At 61.3% G+C, this 17,976-nt stretch overlaps 3 protein-coding genes across 6 annotated transcripts; 1 reads left to right on the forward strand and 2 right to left on the reverse strand.

Annotated features, from left to right (window-relative positions):
• Positions 1 to 121: 121 nt before the first annotated feature.
• GPR137 (G protein-coupled receptor 137) lies at positions 122 to 7,374 on the reverse strand. 4 transcript variants are annotated; one of them, XM_077821802.1, is made up of 7 exons: positions 5,981 to 7,369; positions 4,945 to 4,994; positions 4,022 to 4,247; positions 3,557 to 3,706; positions 3,021 to 3,149; positions 1,208 to 1,314; positions 122 to 836 (listed from the first exon to the last, which is right to left on the reverse strand). In XM_077821802.1, exons 1-7 carry the CDS (start codon positions 6,344 to 6,346, stop codon positions 671 to 673), a joined length of 1,194 nt encoding a protein of 397 aa, XP_077677928.1. In that variant the 5' UTR covers positions 6,347 to 7,369; the 3' UTR covers positions 122 to 670. The 4 variants fall into 4 exon arrangements, 3 of the variants coding, with proteins under 3 accessions (XP_077677928.1, XP_077677929.1, XP_077677930.1); XR_013346646.1 differs by having other exon boundaries at positions 797 to 836; positions 1,208 to 2,147; positions 5,981 to 7,374; XM_077821804.1 differs by lacking the exon at positions 122 to 836 and adding an exon at positions 1,957 to 2,147 and having other exon boundaries at positions 1,210 to 1,314; positions 5,981 to 7,374.
• Positions 7,375 to 7,836: 462 nt separating this feature from the next.
• Positions 7,837 to 9,817, forward strand: BAD (BCL2 associated agonist of cell death). Its single transcript, XM_077822685.1, has 4 exons — positions 7,837 to 7,941; positions 8,183 to 8,340; positions 8,677 to 8,849; positions 9,446 to 9,817. The coding sequence occupies exons 2-4, from the start codon at positions 8,217 to 8,219 to the stop codon at positions 9,572 to 9,574; spliced, it is 426 nt and encodes a 141-aa protein (XP_077678811.1). The 5' UTR covers positions 7,837 to 7,941; positions 8,183 to 8,216; the 3' UTR covers positions 9,575 to 9,817.
• Positions 9,818 to 9,819: 2 nt separating this feature from the next.
• LOC144268094 (glyoxal reductase-like) lies at positions 9,820 to 11,723 on the reverse strand. The gene is made up of 2 exons (XM_077822684.1): positions 11,684 to 11,723; positions 9,820 to 11,273 (listed from the first exon to the last, which is right to left on the reverse strand). Exons 1-2 carry the CDS (start codon positions 11,707 to 11,709, stop codon positions 10,409 to 10,411), a joined length of 891 nt encoding a protein of 296 aa, XP_077678810.1. The 5' UTR covers positions 11,710 to 11,723; the 3' UTR covers positions 9,820 to 10,408.
• Between the last annotated feature and the right edge of the window lie 6,253 nt (positions 11,724 to 17,976).

Here is a 17,976-nt window from a genome sequence, read left to right on the forward strand (position 1 = left end):
CAGGAGTCTTGGCTCTCAGCCCCAACCCACTCTATTCACTAGACTCCACTCTCCCCAAGCTGGGAACCACCAAGGAGTCCTGGCTCCCCGCACCCACAAAAGCCACACACAGAGGCTGTGCCACAAACACAAACCTTTTATTGAGCCTGGGGTGGAGGGACAGGACAGCACCAAAGCCTTGGGAAGCGAGGGCAGCGCTGGGGAGAGCTCTCGGAGAAGCCAGGAGCTGGCGTGCATCGGAGGGTACGAACTGGCACCTGAGCCACAGTCTGGCACCCCACGACAGCATGACCCCCCAGGGATGGTTCAGCTGTAGGCATGAATCCAGAGGGGGAACTCCTGACATGCAATGCTGCAGCACATTCAGCGGCAGAGGGAGGAAACAGTCCATTCTTCCTTTGTCCCACGGGGGGACACTGGGATCCCTGCCCAAACTGGCCTGCGCCCTCAGAGGCTGCAGCTTGTGGGGTGGTGCCAGAGCCATCCCTGTGCAATGGGGGGGCGCGGTTTGGTTGGGGAATGTTCAGCTGGAGGGTGCACAGAGCTGGGTCCCCTCCACTTCCTGCACTCTGAACTCATCCCTCCACATCCCACCACCCTCCACACTGTCGAGTCCTCATGCCCGCATTTCACCAACGTCCTCCTGTGACGCACGGGGTGGGGGGCGCACCTATGTTTGCGGGGTGGAGTAGAGGCTGTGGTGGTGGCTGGCCTGCACAGTGACCTGGGAGAAGAGCAGGGGGGTTGTGGGGGGCTGCCCCCCCAGCCAGTCCGGATCCCTCCCAGTCCGGCCAATGGCTCCATACCAGCTGCCGCTGCCCAGTCGGCCTGCCAGGCTGCAAGGCAGAGGGGGGGAGTTACATGGGGTGGGGGATCCACCCCCAAAGTACCATCCCCCCCATCCCACTCCCCAGAACAGGGTCCCCCCCATCTGCCCCACCCCACCCCACCCCATGCAGAGCCCCAGCAGGCACAAATCCAGAGGGGTTAGCTCCCAGCATGCAGTGCTCCAGCACCCCAGCAGTGAGACCCCATTGGGGGTCAGTTCTCCTCCACGGGCCTTAAACCCCATTGGAGGGAGGAGGACCCTGGGGCTCCCTTCCCACCCATTTAGTCTCCCCCCCAGGGGGTGTTACCTGCTGCTCTCCCTGGGGAGGGGCTCACTCTGGTACTGCCTGGGGGACTGGAAAGTTGGGGGGGGGGTTACCTGCTTCCCTTCCTGCGGGGGGGCCCCTCGTTCTCATACTGCCCGGGGTGGTCGAAGAAGTAGGACCGGGAGCCCCCGAGCTGCCCATTGATGATGTGATTGGCACTCTGCCGGGGGGGCGGAGGAGAGAAGAGAGAGGCTATTACTGGAGGGGGGAGGCCAGGTTTCTCTTCACAGCCCTCCCCCTTCCCCAGGTGGTTGTGACCCACCAGGCTGACCCACAGGACAAAGGCTGTTCTGTGAGGGTGTGTGTGTGTGTAGATCCCCCCTACCAGGTTGAGGCCTGCGACACCTTGTGGGGGTCCCCCACTCCTATCAGACCTGCCCCCCACCTGCTGTGCTGTAACAGTCCTGCCCCACAGAGGAGGAGGATCCCCTATATTGCGCCAGCACACTGTGCCATGAGGAGTGGGTTGGGGAATCCCCCATTGCTGGGCGGCACACTGTGGGGGGTGGGCCCTTCCTGACCCCAGAAGCTGCTAACTGACATCTCAGCAGGCTACGCCTCCTCCTCCCCAGCCTGGCATAACAAGTTGACCTGCAAACCCACCCTGACTGCGAGAAGGGAGCGCAAGCTCAGAACACGTCACAAGAGCTGGGGCCAGAAAATGCTGACGGGAAAGGAGCAAACGGAGCAGTAGGCCAACAGATTTAACACAAGGGCTGCTAAACAGAAGACTTGTCGGCCCAGAAATCAAGGGACCAAAATGGGTGTGTTGGAAATTAGGCCTAACTGGTGGACAAAATACCGAGGGGCTGGGCTGTCCTGACCCTCACTCCCTTCTGGGGCCCTTCAAAGAAAAGACTTTGGGGACGGAAGAAACAGGCTGATAACACCGAGGGACTGAGACAGGAGATCAGGAAAAGAGGCTGGCTGCTCCCCCATCTCCTGGGACCTCTGGATCCACCATGACACCGTTGGGCCTTTGTCATCCTGACCCTAGGAGATACTTTCATCAGACCGGGAAAAAGACGGACCCAGATGACATCTCCACCAGCTTTATTAAATCCAAACACCTCCTGGGAGACAGACTGTCACCCCACCCCATGTGTCCTTCTCCTCTCCCCCTCCCCCATTATTTCTTCTCTTTCCCCTCCCTCTCCTTATGCCTCCTGTCTAATGAGTGGCTGGCTTAGCCAGCCCACACTGCATATTTTGCAACTCTGCCACACACCTATGACCAAAGAGGCAGCTCAAAGCAGTGGCCTGAGGAGCCCGGAGCAGCTGGGGGGGGCCCTGTGCCCAGCCTGTGTTTCTCCAGCAGAGAGGTTGCAGGTGAAAGTCGGCTCCACAGAGGGCACGTTTCTCACTTGGCCGGGAGTTTTAATTTCCTATTGTGTGTTTGTCTTGTTTTGTTTTCTAGGGACCAGGGTGGGACCTTAGCAACGACACCAGCCCAGCCTGTCTGCACTAATTTCTGCTCCCCACCACGGGGCATTATTACACCTTTACTGGCACCTCAGAGGCCGCCAGACGGGTTTTGCCCTTCCAGAAACTCCCCCGTGAGGGGAACGGGCACAAGGGCTGCAGTTACAAGTCTGGCCTCTTCACATTTCAAACACTTTCACTGATTCGCCTCCCTTATCTGTATCTGGCACCCAAGGTTCAGAGGGTGTTTAATGGGGTGGCTGCCATGGGGCTGAGCAGACCAAGGTCTCTGTACTCAAAACCCCAATTAAACCTTGGTTAGAGCTAGGCAGTGCCAGGGTCACGCAAACATCCTTGATTCTCTGTGTCCAGTTATTCCTCCAAAATTAACCCAGCAGGCCCTGCTCCACTCCCACAATCCTGTGCTCCCGCTGCCCCACTCACCAGGTCCTGGGGAGGGCGGTGCACCCGGAAGAAGCCCACCAGCAGGGCAGTTGGCAGCAGCTCCCACAAAAAGAGGATGAGGCCAAAGACCAGGTATCCTTGGTCCCCCAGGTCAGTAATCAGATCCGCCTGGAGGGGTTGCGGGAGACAGTTCAGATTCCTTTGGGGGTCTGGCCACCAGCCCTGGGTGCCCCCTAAATCCTCACCAGCCAAAATGGGGCCCTGCAGAAAGGCTGAGGTGCTGCTCCCCAAGGACAGAGAGCAAACAGTGGGGAGAGATTGTGCCCAACTCCCCCAAACAAAGAGTTAGAGACACCAGTCTCCATGGAAGGGCAGCCCCACCGAGTCACCTAACCTTCCTGAACCACACCCTCCACCAACTCCTGGAGCCTCCCCCCAACTATCCCCCACATGCACCATCCCCCCAGCCCTCTGGAGCCACTCACTCCCCTGGCTCTGCCACCTCCACCCCGCAACACCTTGCAGGCCCCCCCCGCCTCTCCATCGGTGCCAACCCCCTCCCTGTCTGCACTGACCTGGTCTGAAACATTGTACCAGTCGTAGTCGAAGGAGTCCAGCCGGGTGTGGGAACTCAACGCCAGAGCCACCAGGTTGTAGCAGGCACGGCTGGCGTGCAGCAGCACCATGGTGCCACCCATGGCTGCTGTCTGGCACACTGTGGTGCCCTGGGGAGGGAGGGAGACAGATGCAGGCACCATTCCTGGGACCCAACCTCCCCAACCCATTCCCACAGGATTCCTATCAGGCCTGTGGGCCCCCCCAAACCCACCCAGGTAGCATGGTCTCTGGCCAGTGCCAGATGGCACCCCCTAGAGGTAAGCTCCGTGTCCCGTTCCCCCCAACCCTGGGGTCAGATTGGAGTCAGCGCCTCCGAGAGGTGAAGGGCCCCGTATACCATCCCTAACCCCGAGTCAGCCAGTGCCCCGGCTCTGGGGCTGGATTGGAGCCAGCGCTCCCTAGAGGAGAAGGATGTGTCCCACCTTGGCCTGCAGATAGAGGCTGGTGCTTGGTGAGCCGCGAGCCACGAGGCAGAGGCAGAGAGCCAGGGTGATCGCGCCCAGCACGAAGAGTGAGTCGTTGATGAGGACACGGGTCAGCACCACAGCCCAGGGCTCGGCCCGCCCCATCCGCACCACAAAAGCACAGGCCACATTCACTGCCAGGAACAGCAGGCTGGCACCCAGGCAGGCCCCCCGCACAGCCAGCCTGCAGGAGAAACTGAGACTGGAGGGCCAGCCTAGAGACGTACTGCTCCCCTCCTGCCCTGGGGGCGCAGATCCACTCCGCCAGGTCCCTTCCACTCCCCACCAGCTCTCCTGCCCCGTCCCTACCTGATCCCTCTGCACAGCTCTCCCTCCTCCCCAGATCCCTCTGCCCCACTCAGTGCAGCTCTCCTACTCCATTCCCTGCCCCTCCCACTCTCCCCAGATCCCCTTCTCACCACAGTCTCCCATCCCTGCCCCTCCCTCATCTCTCCAGCTTCCCTCTCCTTCCCCCCAGCTCAATCCCCTAAGAAGCTTTGCTGCTGGGCTCAGAGGATGCTACTGGGGGGGGGGGGGAGTGCCCACGCAGGGAGCCAGCCCAATCCCACTCCCCCCACCAGCCTTTGTTCCAGCCATGCCCAGGGAAGGGGGGTGAGCACAGAGCCTCTATGCCCATTAGGCCAAAACCACCAGCACCACGGAATGTGGGAGACGGAATCAGGCTGGGGGTGGGATGGCCCCATTTCAGCTGAGTGATTTCTGGGTTTTATCCCTGGGTCTGGAAGGGGAGGTGGTGTAGTGGGTTCCAGTGGGGAGAGGGGGTGTCAGGACACCTGAGTTCTATTCCCAGCTTGGGACGTGGAGGGCCTGTAAGTGACCGCATAGATATGGGGCGGGGGGGAGTGTGGGGAGATACTCACAGCCCTTTGGTCATGTTCGGGTGGTACTTAGCTTTAGCCTTGAACACCACCTAGGGAAGGGGGGGCAGAGTTAGGGTCACAGCCTAACGGGCACCCCTCCACCAGTGCATGCCCCGCGCAGCATGGCTGAGGAGGCAGAGTCCAAGGGAGATGAGTTGCAAAACATCAACAAACAGAACATACCCTCTAGCTCCCAACAAGCCAGACCCAGCTGCGGTCAGAGCGCACCAGAGCCAGCAGGGATGCAGGAAAAATTGGGGCCATGGCAGCAACCCCCCATGTGCAGCCCCTCCACTCCAAAGGAAGAGAGGCTGGGTCTCTGAGGCCTGTTCATCCCCCACAAGACTCACCACTAATGCCAGGATTTCATTAGAGGCGAAAGGTCCCATATCTCATTCCTCACACCTCTCAACAAGCCAGTTCCCCCTCCCTCCTCCCCTCCCTGCCCTGTCTAGGGACAGACTGGCGCAAGTGCACCCTAGAGGGGAAAGACCCTGTTTCCCATTCCTCAACCCCATAGCCAAATAGTCCCCTCCCTCCATTCCACTCCCTCCCCCTAGCCCCCCAACTGATCTTCTGGCCGATGCTGAAGTCCTCTCCATGGGGCAGGGACCAGGCACTCAGCATAGCAGGACACAACTCTCTGGAGTCTGGACACTCCTGTGACCCCACCACTGGGGTGTCTGGGCACCTCCACATATATTTACGCAAGCAGCATATGAAGGGAGTGGGGACTAGTGGGTTAGAGAGCAGGTAGGGGGTTGGGAGTCAGGATTACTGGGTTCTGTCCTCAGCTCTGAGAGGGGAATTAGGTCTAGCGGGCTAGAGCCGGGAGCCAGGACTCCTGGGTTCTGTCCGCAGCTTTGGCAGAGGAGTGGGGTTTTGGTGGTTAGAGAAAGGGTTGGCAGCCAGCACTCCTGAGTTCCATCCCCAGCTCTGGGAAGTGCCAGGCAAGGAAAAGTGAAGTTGTGCGGAAACCTTAGTTGATGGCTTTTACTCACAGGGCTGAGCAGTGCAGTGCCCGCCCCCCGATTACCTGGGCAAAGTAGAGATTCATGAGCGTCAAGGTGAAGAACTGGAGGCAGACAGGGCAGCAGTACAGCAGCCAGTAGAGGAAGGGGCCCAGCTGGTTGGCCTTGAGAGTGTTCTTGAAGTAGAAGGAGAAGAGCGTGGTGCGGAGGGTGGCCCAGAGCAGGCAGAGGAAGAGGAAGACGGTCTGATAGCTGAGCTTCTTGTGCCGGTAGAGCAGCACCAGCCACAGCTGGGCATAGACTGAGAGGAAGAGCAGGGCGTACAGCGCTGTGTACAGCGCCGTGAGCCCCAGCTTGACGGCCGGGGGGAAAGCTGGTGTCAGGCGCTGGGCTGGCACAATCACCGTCAGATTGCTGGCAGCTTGCTCCATGCCCAGCCGTCTCTCTGAGGGGAGGGCGCGCGGACCCCAGCTAGAAGAGGGCTATGGGGGGAGGCATCCCCTGAGAGCCAGGGGAGGATATAGCAAGGCTGGTATGGAGAAATAAAGGTGCCAGGGGGATGTGGATTGTAGCAGAGTGGGTTTGAGGGGCCAAGGGGGATGCCCTACTACAGCGAGAAACAGTTTATCCTGGGCTCAGGGGTGCTATTGCTGGGGGCACAGCTTGTCCTGGGGTATTTCCCTAGGGGAAATCTGTCTGTCTTGAGCAGGGGGTGCCAGTGCTATGGGGGGGCACAATGTGTCCTGGGCTGGGGGTACCGCTGCTATCTGGGACAACAGCGTGTCAAGAGATCAATTCCCTTTCTGAAGTGTTGAGTCCAGCATGTAGGGAGGGAGAACCAGCTCCCGCGGATGTATGTGGAGGGGGGGGTCCAGCCCACCCTGGACACCCCCCCCCCCACGACAGTTCCCCAACAGCAGCACCGGCTGTGGACATCACAGCCTCCTCCACAGGAAGGGGCAAAGTCCTCGGGCAAGAGAGGCCGGGGGGGGCCCGACAGGCTCAGGCTGCTTCATGGGGGGAGAGGGGGCAGCCCAGGTTAAAGGGCGATACGGAGGACTTGGGCCTGCCGGGCGTGAGGGGAATGCCCCCAACCCTAATACTCCCCTTGTTCTATGGGGCTCTTCTCTGCTCCCTCCCCAGCCTCACTAGACACCAGGGTCTCCAGGTTACAGAGTCCCCCACTCCTTCTCCCCAGCCTGGGGGCCCTCACTTAAGGGCTCCGCAGCACAAAGGTGCCCGGACTCCTGGGTCCCCCGACCCACCCCAATGGCGTATCCTCTTCAAAGGGTTCCTCAAAGTACCCGCAATTTGGGGGTCCCCTAACGCTCCCCCACTCCCTTTTCCCTCCCCCGGGTCCTCGGACGCCAGGGTCCCTCACCGCCTCCCACTAAGAGACCCCCGCCTTAGAGTCCTCGGACGCCTGGGTTCCGCAGCCTCAGCAGCGGCAGCGGCGATGACAGCAGCCGGCAGCGACTAGCTACGCGAAGTGCGTAACCTTCCCCACCCCCACGCTGGAGACGGCTCCACCCCCCGCGCAAGCGGCGTGAGGCAAATCGGGAAGAGCCCCGGCCATAGAGAACGAGCCGTGAGGTGGGCGAGAGCGCCACTTCCTGTCGCCATCTTAGCTACGGGCAAATGAAGCGCCCCCACCCTAGTGACCCCTGAACAGCCCCCCAGAACCCTTGCACCCGCCATGTCACTCCCCCCAGCCCAGTGCCCGCCACCGCCTCTGCACTCCCCTGTGCCCCCACCCTAGCGCCCCCCTCAGCGACCACACCCCAGTTGCCCCGCTCGCGGGGAGATTGACGGGCTGGTTGGCGCAGGCAGCCTCATGAACTTGGGGCGGGAGACGGGGCCGACTGAGGTCATTAAGGGGCAGGGCTTCCCCCCGTGATGTAGGGAATCTGTGATTGGGCACGGGTGGTGTCAGTCCCTATTGCCCGGGTGACTGTGGCTGGGTCCGCGATCCCGGGTGTAAATAGGAAGGATTGATTGATTGATAGCATCCCCCCCCCCCCCGCGGGTGAGTGAGGGAAGGGAAATCCCAGGAGCTGAGGGGGAGACTGGGGGGGCTGGAGGTGGGACGGGATACAACCCCAGGAGGGTGGGAGAGGGGAATCCCAGGTGCTGAGGGGGGTAGATCCCGGGGTGCGGAGGGGCCCAGGGAGATCAGGCAGTCCCGGGGGTATATGTCGGGGAGCCCTTTTTCCCGAGTGAGGGGCCCGGGGCTATGCACCCCTTGACATCCCCGCCTTCTCTTGCAGCGCGGCGCCCGGGCGCCATGCCCCGCCCCTGAGCATGTTTCGCATCCAGGAGTTCCCGGACGAGGTGTTCCCGGGGCGAGGGAAGGAGTCGGCTGCTCCCCCGGAGTCGCAGCAGGCACACACGCCCGGCTCCAAGCAGCCAGGCACCCCCACAGCTGGTGAGACCCCTCCGCGTCCGGACTGGAGAGGGCAGCCCTAGTCTCAGCATGCTCATCCTCCCACCCCCGAGCATTGTCCACAATGGGGTCACAGATCTTTCCATGGGGAGGAGCTTCTGCCCCTTGTAACACACAGCTCGGGGGAGTCCCCCTCTCCTAGCTATCCCCTACGTGGGGCTTCCAGACCTTTCTGGGGGAATTCCCCATCCTCACAAAGCATTGCCCCTTCCCCACCAATGCCAGGGCTTCCAGCCTTCCCCTCGAGGTTTGTGGGTGTGTTTGGGTGTATCAGTCCCTGAACTCCAACCCCTCAATTTCTTCCCCCTGCCCCTCCAGAGCTGCGAAACCGGATAGGGTCAGACCCCCCATCTCTGGAGCCAGAAGTGCAGGATGAGCCAGGTGGGGCATTCAGGGCACGCTCACGCTCAGCCCCCCCTATCCTCTGGGCTGCCATGCGTTATGGGCGGGAGCTGCGCAGGATGAGTGATGAGTTTGACGTGGCGCTGCAGGTGAGGTGTGTTTAGAAGGGGCAGGGGGCACATGGAGAGGGGATGACCCCCATGGGAAGATGAAACAGGGGAGAAAGGAGGGCACAATCCCTGGGGGGCAGTTGCACTCAAACTGCCAATGGGCTCCCCGGTCTCAAGCCAGAGACCTGTGGCTGGCATTGGGAAGGGACCCATAAGATGCTGGGGACCGAGGGGCAGGGGTGGGGAGGATTTGGGAAGCTAAAAAGACTTCCTCACTCACCTCAGAGGAACCCTTCCAGCACCCACTGGAGGTGGGTCCATCCTTCTCTCCCCCACACACAGATTAGGTGGGGTGGCATTGCTCACCTGGCCAGGGCCATCAGCATGCAGTGCCCATCAGAGAGGCAGCCAGCTGGCTCACCCACACAAGGGAGGGGCAGGCATGGAGCACTGCAGAGGGAGCAGGGAGAAAGTGGGGGAGCATCAGGGAGGGCAGTAGAGGTGGGGAGCTGCCAGAGGAGCAGTGGGGGGTGTTAATGGGAGGGCTTGCTATGTAGGGTCAGCATCTGCAATGGGAGGAGGCACTTGCAGGGGGGTGTCCCCACTGGGCTCTCACTGTCGCCCTCCCCCTCCAGGTGCTTCCACGCCCCAAGAGTGCAGGCACGACATCCCAGATGCACCAGGGGAACAGCTGGAAAGAGACCCTCCAGGCCTGGTTGGGGCACAGACCTGCCCGTGATGCCCCCCCTAGGAGCTCCAAGTGACTGCAGCCTCCCTGCTGGGGTGATGGAACCGAACTCTGCAGGATGCCAGTGTCTCTGTATGGGAGCTCTGTATGGAGCATATTCCCCCAAACTCCCCCCTACCCAACCCTGGGGGTAGGCAGCTGCCTGTCTCTCCATAGGGTGACTCCCGAGATATATCTCTGGGGGGACAGGGGGAAAGAGGCTGGGTTTTTTACACTATCCGGGGAAGCTGTAATAAAAAACAGGTATTTTCTATGGCTACCTTTATTAGTTTTTATTGCATCTCTGTTGTGGTGGTACAGCCACCGTCACAGGTGCCCCCCTTCCAAATCCTAGGCACAGACACCTATGCTCCCCACTGCCTTCCCCGCCCCAGCCACACCGTCCCCGCAACCATGCACGCCTGCCACTGCGCTTCCCCACGGCAGCACTGCCTCCCCCATCCACAGCACTACCCTCCAGCCACATGCGCCTGTTACCCACTCCCCTTGTTTAGTACCACCCCCGGCCACATGCGCGTACCAACCAGTCCCCCTCCTGCAGTGTCCCCAGCCCCCCCGGCCACAGCCACACGCATCTGCCAGCCTGTTCCCCTCCTGCACCACTGCCCCCCCAGCCAAGCATGCCTGCCACCCTGTCCCCTGCCTGCAGCACCGCCTCCCCTGGCCACACACAACTGCTACCCTGTCCCTTTTCTGTAGCAGCACCACCCTCTCCAGCCACATGTGCCTGCCACCACCTCCGAGTTCCTTCCATCTTCCCTCCCCCCTGCAACACTGCCCCCTGCCACGCATGCTTACCCGCAACAACACACCTGACCATGCCTCCCCCCACACACATGCACCTTCCACTTTATGTCACTCCACTGGGGTCCCAGCAGTAGTGCCTGCTGCAGTCCATCGCCCCCAGCTCAGCCATGTCCTCCGGGCTGAGGTCCCAGCCCCAAAGTTGGGCATTCTCAGCCAGGCGGGTGGGGTTGACAGACTTGGGGATCACCCCCACACCCTGGTGCAGGGCCCAGCGTAGAAGAACCTGGGCAGGGGTACGTCCCTGGCGCTCCGCCACCCGCCCTACCTCTGCCCGCCCCAACAGCTGCCCACAGCCCAGTGAGGCATAGGCCTGAAGATGGATGCCATGCTGCTGGCAGAAGTCCCACAGCTCCCGCTGGGGCAGCTCTGGGTGGCACTCCACCTGCAACACAGCTGGCGGCACCCGACAGTGGGCCAGCAGCTCCTGCAGGTGTCCCAGGGTGTAGTTGGAAACGCCTATCGCCCGCAGGTGCCCAGCGTGGTACATCTGCTCCAGCACCCGCCAGCTCTCCCAGCGCCGCTCCCGGTTGCCCTTGTCCCCTTGGGGCTTGCCCTGTGTGCCTGGCCAGTGGATGAGATAGAGATCCAGGTGGCCACAGGCCAGCTGCTCCAGGCTGCGCAGGCAGGCGGCCTCAGCTTCGACCTTGCCCTGGTCCCGTGGACCCAACTTGGTGGTGAGGAAGACGTCAGAGCGTGCTAGGCTATGATGGGGCAGCAGGGCACCCAGTGCCTGCCCAATCGCTGCCTCATTGCCATAGACAGCAGCTGTGTCAAAGGAGCGGTAGCCATGGGCTAGGGCAGCGTCCACACACTGGGACACGAGCTCAGCCCCTTGCAGGCGGAAAGTGCCCATGCCAAGCAGGGGCATTCGGGTTCCACTGTTCAGTTGCACAGTCTGCTCCGTGGGTCTACGGGAGGAATAAATGCAGGTGTTAGGGACGCCACCGCCGCTTTCAGGGCAGTGACTGGAGAGAAGGCGTGTGCATGCAAAGCCGAGCTACAACCCTGCACGAGAGGGAGGGGACGCCCATGCACGTCTGCGCCACGAGCATCCACGGGGATATGCGTACGAACCTGCCCGCCGCAAGTGCGCGAGGGGGATGCGGGACTCGCCCTAGCCTGCACCGCGAGGGTGCACGAGATGCCAGCGCAGATCCGCACCGTGCGAGGTGGAGGGGATGCGCTTATTGACCCTGCCCCGCCCTCGCCCCGGGGAGCCAGTGCACCCACCTCCAGAGTCCGGCCGCCCACGGCCCAGGCGCCGCCCCGCCGGCGGCGACCCCCGGGGCGCTGCCCCAACACACACACACTCACTCACCCGAGCGACGCCCCCGCCTCCTCCATGGCTCCGGCGCAACTTCCCCCACGTGCCCAAGGGGCGGAGCCGGGACCTTCCAATCCCCGTCGGGGGGCGGAGCTCCTGGTGGAAGGGCTGGAAGAAGTAACAGAGGGAGCGCGCGCCGCTCGCACTAGGGAGCTGTCCGGCTGCTGTCGAGCGGGGCCGGGCGGGGTGCGCTGCTGCAGTCATGCAGCTTCCCCGGGTGCACACATGCAACCCTGGGGCTTTAGATCTGTCCGGCTGCATCGTGCATGCACGTACCCCACGCTGCACTTCTGCGCCTCACGAATAAAGTGGGGTGCTAATACTCCACTTTTCATCCCTCCGGGCCAGGCATAAATCGGGGTGCACCACGCTGCACCCCTGCCTTTTAGCTATAAATCAGTTTGCCTGGTGCATGCATGTATCCACGCTGTATCCCTGTGCCTTGGGTACAAATCAGGGTGTATGTATGTACCTTACACTGTACCCTGGTATAAATTGGGGTGCATGCTGCATGTGCACACCCCACACTGCACCCCCTGTCCCTCGGGGATAAAGGTGCATGAATGTATCCCATACTGTATCTAAGGCTTAGCTATAAATTGTGGCACACAGAGCATGCCCCATGGGCATAATTCAGAGCGCAGAGTTTGCTGAGACCGCTGCTATCATGCTGGCCAATATTGCCTCTGTTTCTTTGTACTCCCTCATCTGTTTATATTCATCTGTTCAGATTGGAAGGGCTTTGGCAGGGACTGTCTTTGTTCCAGTTGTACAGTGCCTAGCACAATGAGGTCCTGGTCCATGACTAGGGTTCCTAGGTGCCACAAAAAGAAAAGGCGTACTTGTGGCACCTTAGAGATTAACCAATTTATTTGAGCATAAGCTTTCGTGAGCTACAGCTCACTTCATCGGTGAAGTGAGCTTCACTTCAAGCTCACGAAATCTTATGCTCAAATAAATTGGTTAGTCTCTAAGGTGCCACAAGTACGCCTTTTCTTTTTGCGAATACAGATTAACACGGTTGTTACTCTGAAACCTAGGTGCCACAGTAATACAAATAATGAAGGGTGAATGCATATACCCCACATTCCACCCCTGTATAAATCCTTGGTGCACACATGTACCCCCATGTTACACTCCTGCATCTTAGTAATAAATCAGAGAGCATGGTGCATGCACCAACCCCACACTGCATCCCTGCGCTTCAGCTATAAACCAGGGTGCACAACAGCATGCATGTACCCATACTGCATGCCTGGACCTCAAGGTGCATGCTCAGTATGTGCACTATGAGCTTTTACTGCTGCATGGTTTCTACCTGCATGCCGCCTGCTATGTCTCTGTTCTTATGGGTCAACAGACAACCCATGGCAACATATTTGTGACATGTGCATTCTGCTGTGGGCATCTCCTGTGGTAGAGCTTCTGCCTTATTGGGGGCCCCTAGCACAGCACTCAGCCCCACACCTGGGCAGAATCTCCCCAGCCCCAGGACCCAACAACAACCATGCTAACCTCCCAATCCCATGGGCAACATCTTCCCCCCACCCTACCCTGTTAGCCACCAGCCCTGACCCTGGGGAACTGCCCCTTCCCCAGCACTGTCACATTAAACCCTCATCTTCTGTGGAAGATGGAACCCCCACTCTTTATTTCCCCTTCCTCCCTTGACCCTGGGTGAACCCCCTCCCCTGCCCAAACCTTCCCCCCGACCATGTTACCATCCCGCCTCTAGGAGAGCCCCTGCCCCTTGCTCCTTCCTTGTCCTGGTGGACCCCTTATTCCCTGTTTCCCCCCCCACCCCCCGCCTTCGGTAGTCCCCTCTCCTCCCGATCACATTACCTCCCTGCCCAACCCCGGGGAATCCCTTTCCCGCCGACCCCTTCATCCTGCCCACCCCAAGGGAGCCTCCCCTCCCGTCCCCCCCAAATCTGCTGCCCCCGCTCTCCTTAGGGGGCCAGGACTGGACTCCCTGGTGCGGAGTCTGAATGAACCTGCAGGGTGCAGAACCAGCCAACGACCAGCAGAGGACGCCCCGCATCGCTGCCTGGACGCTGGTTTGGAAGTAGCAGCTTGGGGTGAGGGGCGGCGCAGGAGTGAATGAATCCCGAGCCAGCGCTCCCCCCTCGCCCCCCACCCCGATCCGCTCCTAGACTCCATAATCACCTCCCGCTCCAAGGGAGACTCCCCACGCATGACTCAGCTCCAGACCCCATTACCACCCCTCAGCCCTGAGTGTCCCCTCGGCCCCCAGATCCCATCTCAGACCCCCAAAGCAACACCTGACCCCTAACCCCATAGACGCCCCTCAAGCACAAGGAGGGCATCCTCGCTTGAAACCATAGTCCAGCAACCCCTTCCCCCTCTCGGAAGTTTTCTTCATACCGATCCCCACAGCGCCTCCCCCACTGCCTGGGAGCCCCCACCTCCCACCTCCCCCCCCCCGCCTGGGAGCCCCTCCACACTCCACATCTCCCTCACCCCCCAATGGAACCCCCTCACCTTCCAGCCTTGTATCTCCCACCCTGTGCCCCCTCTCAGTCGTCCCCCCCCGCTGCAACCCCAGATTTCAATGCTGACCTGCCCCCATCGGCCAAATTCCCCCCCCCCCCCCGCCGGATCTAGCAGAGGAATATACCTGAGGCACCCCCGCAACCGGTACCGCCACAAACCTGTATGGGGGCATAATCCTGCCCTCCCGCCACGCGCCGGATGAAACGCTTGGAAAACGCCCACTGAAGAGGGGGACTCCCGGGACCGCTCCCTCACAGTGGGGAGAGGAAGGAAGATGCCCCCTCCTCCGCACCCGACTCACTGGGGTGGGACGAGGGCTGGGAGCTCCAGGGTGGTTTGCAATGGAGCTGGCTAGATGGGGGAGTAGCAGGGGGGAAGGGATCAGATAAGGACACGGACTCTTTCCCCCTCCGTCTGGGAGCCGCAGACAATGGGGGTGTCTGAAGAATGCGACGAGGGGAACAGCCAGACAGGACTACAGAATAGGAGAGGGAAGGGGGTGACTGGGAGCTCCCCCCACAGCCAGCGCTCCCACCACTCCCTACAGCGCCCCCTGCTGGAAGAGGCGGGTCTGGAGAAGCCAGGAGTTCCTCCCGCAGCCGGCTTTCCCACCACTCCCTACAGCGCCCCCTGCTGGGAGAGGGGTTGCGGGGATCCCCCGGAGAACAAGAGGGGGTTGAGGGCAGGTGGGGAAGCGTTTGGAGGGGGAACTGGCGTCTGAGGACATATGCCGAAGAGCGTTTATAGGATGGAGCTTGGGGGGGGGCAGGGTCTGGAAGAGAGGGATTGGGGGGGAGGGAGCTGGGGTCGGGGAGCAGCAGAGGCGCAGCTGGAAGGTTTCCTCCTCCCTTCGTCAGTGTCTGACTTGCAGGCGTGGGTGCGGGGGGTTGGGGGGTTTACTAGTTTGCAATGAAGCGTATGAGGACCCCCGCCCACTGAGCTCCCCCCCCATCTCGGTTCCGGCGGCAGGGTGAGGGTGTGCTGCTGTTTTGCAGTGGGGGCCCCCTCCCGGCTTAGCTGGCCGTGCTAGGAGCCCCCACCCCCCCATCCCCATTGCAGGCTGCACACGGTGCCCTCCCCAGCCAGCCATCCCTCGCCAGGGTGGAGCATGAAGCTGCCAGCGGGAGCATCCTCAGCCTGTCCCCGGCAGTCGGGTTCGCTCCGCCGTTTTGCTGGTGCCCGCAGCCTGGCGGCAGAGGGGACCCCGGCCCCCCCCAGATCGGGGGGGAGCTCAGCTGGGGGGCTCTGCGGGAAGGGGCGGAGGCACAGGGTGTGGAGGGGATCGTGCAGACCCCCCCTCCTCTCCCAGCTGCGGATGGACCAGTGACTCCAGGAGCAGCCCTGTGCCCCCTCGAACGCCAGCTAACGGGGGTCCGCTCCTTTGCTCCCCACAGATCTGAGCAGCTGCGCGGGGAGCGTCTGTGCAGCCCGCCCCAGAGGGGAGGTGGTGCTGCCACCTGACCCCACAGTCCGGTAAGCGGGAGCTTGGGGAGAGGGGTTGCGGGGGAAAGCTGCCTCCCATGGATCTGAGCCGGGAGGTGTGTGGACTCTGCCTTGGGGGGAGGGGGAAGCGACTGCTCCCCCTGCCCTGACTGATGCCCAGGGAAGACCCCCCCCGGGGGTTCCGGGTGGGGGGTGTTGGGGAATCCTGCCTCGTTTACATCTTTAATCCCCCTGAATTTATTTGCAGCTCCCCCCCAATCGAGGAAAGGTGCATAGAAAAAAAAGGGGGGGGGTTGGGAGAGGTAAAATTTGGGGGGGATGGAGGGAGCTGGTCTGTATGTGTCCAATTCTGCATTCCTGGGCTGTCTTGCTGGAGGGGGAGGACCCAGACACCAGGGCAGCCACATGGGGGAGGGCGGGGGGGAGGGAAGGGGCGGGGTGAGATTGCTGGGATGTGTTGTGTGTGTCTTGGTATGGGGGGCTGGGGGCACAGGAGACCTGGCCCCAAGAGGGGTGGGGGGTTGGGGAGATGGCACTGGGCTGCAGGGGCCTGACTCTGGCTTTTGTGGATTTAAAAAAAATATTCCAGACAGCAGGGGGCTGCCCCTCCCCTGCCCTATAGAACTGCCCCCCAAAGCTGATGCTCCCCCCCACCAAACTTCCCCCTCCAACCTTGGGGAGCTCCCCCTACCCCCCCAAAGACCCCCCACCTGGGGCTCTTCCCCCTCCACAGAGCCATCCCCACATCTCCCCCAACCTGGGGCACTGAGTCTCTACTCCGGGTCTCGCTGCCCCCCACATTGCTGTCATCTTGCCCCTGGGGCTCTCCCCTCCCCCAGCTCTCCAGGAAATTCTGTTGCCTGAAACAGCTTGGGCTCAGCTGTCTTCTGTTTGGTGAGGGAGGTGATCTTCTCCATTGGAGGGCAGGGTAATCGCCGCCCCCTGCTCCCCTGCCATCCCCAGTACTGGGGTGGCCTAGGGTCATGCATGAGAACTGGACAGCAAACGGAAAGTGCCTTGCACTGAGGGGATGGGGGCATGCATGCAGTGCCTTGCATGGGCGGACAGGAGGGGATGCATGGGCAACATTTTGCATGGGGGATGTATGTGCAACACACAACAGTATGGTGCATGTATCCACCCAGCCCTGCATGTACAGGGACCCTGGGCCTGTACTAATTGTGCACACCCGTGCATGGGGTCACACACTGACAACCCACAGTCAGCCACAGCCACGACCCACCTGGAGCAGTGCCTTGCATGCTCACCCACGGCTCTTGCACACCTGGAGCAGCACCTTGCATGGTCATCCATGGTCCCTGGAGCAGTGCCTTGCACACGCTCCCACATCCCTGCACATCCAGAGCAGTGCCTTGCATGCTCATGCATGGCCCTCATGCACCAGAGCAATGCCTCACACGCTCACCTATGGCCCCCATGCACCCAGAGCAGTGCCTTGCATACACACTCATGGTCTCCATGCATCGCCTCGCATGCTCACCCGTGGCCCCCGTGCACCCAGGGCAGTGCCTTGCACACACACTCATGGTCTCCATGCATCGCCTCGCATGCTCACCCGTGGCCCCCGTGCACCCAGAGCAGTGCCTTGCATACTCTTCCACAGTCCTGTTCACACTCTGGTGAGACACCCCCCCGCCAAAGAGTTCAGTATGGAGGTACCTGGCATGGTCTGAGGTGAAGTTCATGTGCCCCCCCAGCCAGCCCCACCCACTCCTGCAATCCTAGCCCCCAGGTCTGTGGAAGATGGTCCTGGGAAGATGGTCCTGTGCATGTTCACCAGCACAGTCTTTGCACACTTACCCCTCTACAAGTGAAACCCTGCTACACTCGCTTGAGTTTCTCCTTGCTCACCCTACTGTCCCTTAGTGCAACCGTCGCACGGCCACATTTAGCTTGCAGAATGTTACTCTGGGGAGAATTGCAACCCCTTCCCACTGTGTGTTGTTTTGCAGGACTGCAGCCCGCTTGGCAAAGGGCATCTCCCCTCATGGGGAGGAGGCTCCTACCTCCAAACTGGGAGAGAGGAGAGTTGCAGGGTGTAAAGTGCTCCCAGTCCCCCCACCCGCCCTGTATCCCAAGTCATGGGGAGATCACTGGTATAGCTCAGCCTGCCACAGGCTGCAGGGACAGGAAGGCAGCTCGGGAATGGGGGGGACTCTGGAGATGGGATGGGGGATTGCAAGGGGCACAAACTCCCTGGGGATGGGGTGGGAGGAATGGAAGTCAAGGAAGAGTGGGGGCTTCTGGGACATTCAGTGGGGTAGGGAGGGCCCGGGGTGGAGGGCTCCTCCAGTCACTGGTCCCCAGCC

The sequence above is a fragment of the Eretmochelys imbricata genome, chromosome 7 (assembly GCF_965152235.1).
Source record: "Eretmochelys imbricata isolate rEreImb1 chromosome 7, rEreImb1.hap1, whole genome shotgun sequence".
Taxonomy (NCBI): domain Eukaryota; kingdom Metazoa; phylum Chordata; order Testudines; family Cheloniidae; genus Eretmochelys; species Eretmochelys imbricata.